Raw genomic sequence first — 6,000 nt, 5'->3', positions numbered from 1 at the left:
TGGAGGGGGAAGTTGAGTTGGCAGGGGGCACAGAGACCCACCCACCTTAGGCCCGGCCCGGCCCGGCGGTCCGTCCCCTCCCGCGGGAACCCCGCCTGAACCCCGCCCCCCGCGTCACAGCAGCCTGACATTCTCACAACCCATCGGGCACCCAACCTCGCCACCCCCGCTACCCCCGTGTCCGCGGAGTGCTCTATTTATGTTTCAGCTCAGCGATTTGCATAGTCCCCGCCCCTGGCCCTAGGTCCCCCTATCGGTGCCCCGCCTCAACTCCGACGTCATGGAGGAAGCCCCGCCTCTTGTGCCCGTACAAGGAGCGGCTGGCCCTAGATGGCAGCGTGGCGTCGCCGCGGCGTGTGCGTGTCGCGCTTCCTTGTGCCGTTTATAGGGTCCCGGCACTTCCGCTGTCGGGTTAGAAGCGGCGCGGTCATGGCGGAGCGCGGACAGCAGCCTCCTTCCGCGAAACGGCTCTGCTGCCGGCCGGGCGGCGGCGGTGGCAGCGGGGGCAGTAGTGGCGGTGGAGGAGCGGGTGGCGGCTACAGCTCTGCCTGTCGGCCGGGCCAGCGGGCGGGCAGCGCGGCTGCGGCGGCGTGTGGGGGCGGCGCGGCGCTGGGGTTGCTGCCGCCGGGCAAGACCCAGAGCCCGGAGTCGCTGCTGGACATCGCGGCGCGCAAGGTGGCGGAGAAGTGGCCGTTCCAGCGCGTGGAGGAGCGCTTCGAGCGCATCCCGGAGCCGGTGCAGCGCCGCATCGTTTACTGGTCCTTTCCCCGCAGCGAGCGGGAGATCTGCATGTACTCGTCCTTCAACACCGGCGGCGGCGCCGCGGGCGGCCCCGGCGACGACAGCGGCGGCCCCAGCAGCGCGGGCGGCGGCGCGGGCGGCGCGGGCGGCGGCGGCTCCTCGTCCTCGCCGGCCGCCACCTCGGCCGCCGCCGCCGCCGCTGCCGCCGCCGCCGCCGCCGCCGCCGGGGCCGGGGCCCCGTCGGTGGGGGCCGCTGGGGCGGCAGACGGCGGCGACGAGACACGGCTGCCCTTCCGCCGGGGCATCGCGCTGCTGGAGAGCGGCTGCGTCGACAACGTCCTGCAAGTCGGTGAGTCACGGGGCAGCCGTGGAGCCGTCTGTCCGTCCGTCCGTCCGTCAGTCCCTCGGGGGGGCGCCCGCCCCCTCTCCTCCGGGCAGCCCCTCAGCCTGCCGTGCGTCCGCACCCCCGCTTGGTGCCCTCACCGCCCCGGACCGTCCTCCGGAGCGGAGCGCCCATTTCCTCCTCGCCCCTCCCCGCCTCCGTCTCCCCGGACGGGCCAGCGCGAGTGGGAAATGAATCAGCAGGACTCGCCCCGCGGCGGGGTTGCTGGGGTGGGTTGTCGGGTGCCCCCGGCCCGCTCAGCACCCCGCCCTCCTCCCGGGGAGCACGTCCCGGAGGGCTGCTCGCCCTTTTGGGGGGTGGTTGTGGACAAAGGCGCAGGCGGACGGCCGGGCTCTGGCGGAGGGTGTGTGTGGCGGGGCCGTGCGGGGCGGGGGAGGGGGCGCGGGCCGCACAGACAATGCCGGCCGGGGCCGAGCCGGCGGCCCGGCCGCACTCTGCGCTCTCCCTGCCCTCTCCCCTTGTCTGCCGCTCGCTCCTCTTTCTTCTCCTCTCTCCCCCTCCCCGCCCCCTCTATTGGAGGGGTGGGGACTACATTTTAATGCCACTCGGCTGCCGCTCCTCTCGGGGCTCCGACGGGCTGGCGGCCGCGGCGCTCTCCGGAGTCGTTGCGGCGTCTGGTCTGGCCTGGGCGAGCTCCGCCGGCGGCCCCGGGATTTAAATGTCTGTTTAATTCCCCGCGCCTCCCCTGCCTAGGAGCAGCGCGGGAGGGAGGGGGCGGCGGGCCGGACCCCTTCTCCACCGAGACCTCTCTCCCCCCGAGGGCGTTCCTGAGTCGATGGGCGCGAGCCCGGGAAGGAGCGGCTGGCGCTTCCCTTTCCTGCCGGGCGCGGCGGTGCCCGGGGCCCCTGCCGCCGGAGTTTGGTTAGCGCTGGGTGGCCGGTGGCCGTGCGCGGGGCGAGCCGCAGGGAGCAGTTACGGGCTTTGCGCTCGCAGCCGGCGGCGGCAGGAGCGCGAGGCGGAGAGGCTCCGCGGCCGCGCAGTGTCCCTCCAGGCGCGGCCGCCTGGCAGCCGGGCGCGACCCCGCACTTTGTTCTCATTTTCAGGTTTATTTGTGCCCCTTTCAGTTTTCTGTCACCCTCCGAAAAGGGGGACCCAAACAAAAGAGTCTCTTTATTTCTTTTCAGAGCTTGTAAAGTAGAAGATACTTGACAAAGGCGAGAGAAGGACTTGTGATTTAAAGCCGCACAGCCGTCCTTTCTCTGACAGACCATGAGAGTTTTCTCAAAAACCGAGTTTAAAAGCTTTCCCTGTCTTCGCTCTCTACCTCCAGTGTTTTTTTTTCTGGCCAGATATCTTTTTCAGCCGTAGGATGGGTATGTTTGGGCTGGACTGAAAAGAACAATGCTATTATGAAACTCCCTTCTCCCCGTATTTTTCTCCTGAGTGCAAACGGCATATTTCTGTCCCCCCTTCCCGTATTGCTGTCTACTTTTAAATAGTGTTGTGGTGGTGAGCATGGTACCTAATGAATAGGGAGACATCACTGTGATTTTTCATATTTTCATCCTTTCTTTTTATCCTTCTCTTTGGGAGTCGAGTGGGGGTCTGGATAGGGGCCCCAAAAGAGAATGAAGATTTCTTTAATCCTCTCTGGTTAATTTGAATTCTAATGCAATCTGCAGACGTGATTTTCTTCTTGGTCATTTATTTCCAAAGGCAGCCCCCAGTGTTGTCTTTTCTAGGTTCTGTACCTTTTCCTTATTTCTAGAAGGGGTTTAACTTTTGGGGCTTTCCATTCTTCTTTAAAAAAAAATCTAATTAGCATTCTTTAAAGTTATACCTCTTTCCCCAACCCCCACGTCCCCCTTATTTCCTGCTGGGTTGAAATGGATTGAAGTACATCCATGGTTTCTTAGTATAACCAGACTAGAGTTTGGGAATTTTTATGGCTTGGCTGGCAATGTTGAGTGGTTTTTTTTCCCCCCTTCTATGCTTGACTCTGCTTGCAAGCAATGAGGAATGACAGGAGAGCACATAGGGAGGGTTTCTTGGCTGATTACATTTAAGCCAGGAATTCACTGTGAAAATAAAGCCAAGGGGCGATAAATAAAAGATGCAATCTTCTCCCGGAGACAGACACACAGCGTGGGCTTTGCCTGCTTTCATCAGTGAAGAGGCCTGGGTGAGTTGTAAAAGAAAATAGTAACTTTTTGAATAGTCCCCAAAGGGGAAGGAGGCCACTGAATGGAGTTGGCAGTGGTTGATGTGAAGGAGTGTGATGGTTCTTGCATAGTTTGAAGAGTTGACCACCCTTTCGGAAACACTTACATACGTGCTAAACAAGTGCTGTACAAATTGTGGAAAATATTCTTTTTTCCGCTCTGAGTTTTGCCAGTTTCCTTAACTTCCAAGTTGTATTACTTGTTGTGCCAGTCAGCTTATGAGATGGAAGGCTGTTAAACGCCTGGCAGCTGGCACTGTGAGATAGAAAACTTAGGACCAGGATTTTTGTTCTCGATGGATAATGGAGAGAATGGCTAGATTAACCATCTAATTTAGCTTCAGTTGGTGGGTTGAATTGGTGTACTAACGCAAGAGGCTTATTTTATAATTTTACAAGCTGAGGTAGAGTCGTTTTAGCTTTAGAACCTGAAATGAAAAAGAACATGATACCACGATAGGACCATAAGCAATTTTCTGGTATTGCAAAATTACAAGTTTGTACAGGAAGTATTCACTGACTTTTGTAGAGGTGACTCAATTATAGATGCATTAAGTAAAGTCTAGTTTTTGGACTTCATCTTATATTGATGCTGTTGAAGATTATTTAAAGATTGAGGGTGAGAGAATTGGGACTTCCCAGAAATTAAACATACTTGTTCGTTATTTTTCAACTCCTATTTTAAGAAGAAATTTAAAGGAAAAAAATTAAGCCTTTGATGTAGTGGTTGTAAACGATATTTAATTGGTGCAGAGCTATCCATCAGTTGATTATAGGAGATTTTAGAGAAAGTATGGTTGGCTTATTTTTATTAAATAATGCTTCATTAGAAGGGAGCCATTGCTGAGGGTGCTTGTATGTTAATATTATTGACATCATTGAAGTAATAATTTTAGAAGTCACGTAAAAAAATTTCCCCCAAATTTTGCCTGGCAAAGAGCTTTCCTAGTATGATCTGGAGCTCAAATTATAAAGGCAACTCAAATTAAAAGACAAACAAATTAGATAAAAAAACCTGAAAATTTCTGTAGGACTGAAAACATGGTAAGTTATTAGCTAACTGAGGCAAATATGTGCAGCATGTTGGAAGCTAACAGAGAACTCTGAAAAATTAGTTTAAAAAATAACAAAGAGAAAGATGAGTAAGTTAAAAAATGGGCAACACCTTTCACAAAGAAATGCAAATGATTAATAAATTTGTCTTCAGTTTTACATAAGGAGACACAAGTGAAGGTGACATGCCATGTTCATCTGCCACATTGGTGAAGACAAAAAGGATGGGTAGATAGTACCCAGAATTGGGTGAGGAGATGGGAGAAGATGCTGCCTCTCCAGCTGCTTGCCTCAGTCTTTTTTGTGTCATTTCTAGAAATTTCTCTTATATTGATATTAGTGCACAGAGATGTTCTGTACAGTGAGCAGTGCTCATTGCAGTATGATTTGTAATACTGAAAAGCTGGAGTCAATGGAAATTTCCATCAGAAGGGCAGTGGTTAAGAAGTACCTCAAAGGAATTCTATGCAACCATGAAAAAGAGTGAAGGAGAGAAATACATATAATGACAAAAAAAGGTGACCAGAATATTCATTTAAAAACAAGTCATCTGTTCATACAGTAGGCTGTAATTTCTATTTAAAACAAAAAAGATAGACTTACAGATGTATAAAAATGTCTGGACGGCTATACAAGCAACCATTGAATAGTGGGTATCTTTAGAGAAGGGCAGTCAAATGGATGGGCAAAGTTTTGGAAGTAACTTTACTTTTCATATTACGATTATGTTACGGTCAGATTTTTCTTCAAAGTAGAAAAAGAAGCATCTATTTTTGTAATAAAATTTTAGAAAAATTATTCTTGTGTTTTTTAATTAGTTTATATTTTTTGTTTTGGGGTACATGTGTTCCCTTTCTGAAGATTGATGTGCATTCAGTTTTGTTTTGAAACAGACAAGCTTCCTTATTTGTGACTAATCATTTTAAAAGCAAAAGGTGTTTAAACAAAACTGGGGTCTTGTGTTTGGTATGGGCAGAAAGGAGATAAGTTTTAAAAGGAGTTGAGCTTTTTTTTTGTTTGTTTTGTTTTGGTGGAAACTTTTGGGAGAAAAGAATATTGTCCAGAACTCTATTAACGCTTTGGTAAACACATTATTATGGTCTTTTCAGATTCATAACTTAAAATTTCTTGTTTTAGTGGGTGGCAAGGCAGTAAAGGGGAATCTTTTTTAGAATTAGGATGGATAAAATTTTTAATCACTTAATTTATTTAAGGCGAACTTGTTGGTATTTCTTTGAGTGTTTTGATTTTCTTTATAGACTGGAGATTGTTAGTAAAGATGTGATTCTAGATGCACTTTCAGAATTGGGTGTTTTGTTTATTGGTGATAGTAATTTCAGTGAAAGCATTTTCTAGAGTAAAGTGATAATATAGAATGGTTTAAAATCAGATCCTGTAAGTTTCTTGCCTTTTGATTAGTGAAGAAGTATACAAAAGGAAAAATTCTGAAACTATAGTTGCATATGTGTTTTTTAATTCTGTGCCAGTTGAAATGTTTGATTTGCTTACAGTTGTTGATTTTTGAAAGTATCTGCATACCTCAAGTGTGCTCAGCATTCTTCTGTGGAAAGTTAGAATTTCAATTTTAGGCGAGAAAATCTTGGAATTTGTTGTAATACTTAGTTCTCTGATGGCTGGTATT

General features: G+C 50.1%; 1 protein-coding gene across 1 annotated transcript in view; it reads left to right on the top strand.

Moving 5' to 3' along the window:
* The first annotated feature begins 398 nt into the window (after nucleotides 1-398).
* Nucleotides 399-6,000, top strand: part of ZSWIM6 (zinc finger SWIM-type containing 6) — a 186,553-nt gene continuing 180,951 nt past the window's right edge. Inside the window, exon 1 of the mRNA XM_045794292.2 lies at nucleotides 399-1,090. Coding sequence (XP_045650248.2) covers nucleotides 430-1,090 — 661 coding nt within the window. The 5' untranslated portion in view covers nucleotides 399-429. The remainder of the gene's footprint in view (nucleotides 1,091-6,000) is intronic.

This window comes from Ursus americanus, chromosome 5 (genome assembly GCF_024610735.1).
Source record: "Ursus americanus isolate L20-20 chromosome 5, mUrsAme1.1.p, whole genome shotgun sequence".
NCBI classification, from domain to species: domain Eukaryota; kingdom Metazoa; phylum Chordata; class Mammalia; order Carnivora; family Ursidae; genus Ursus; species Ursus americanus.
Note: the sequence above shows the minus strand (reverse complement) of the source record. Positions and strands in the feature narration are given on the sequence as shown.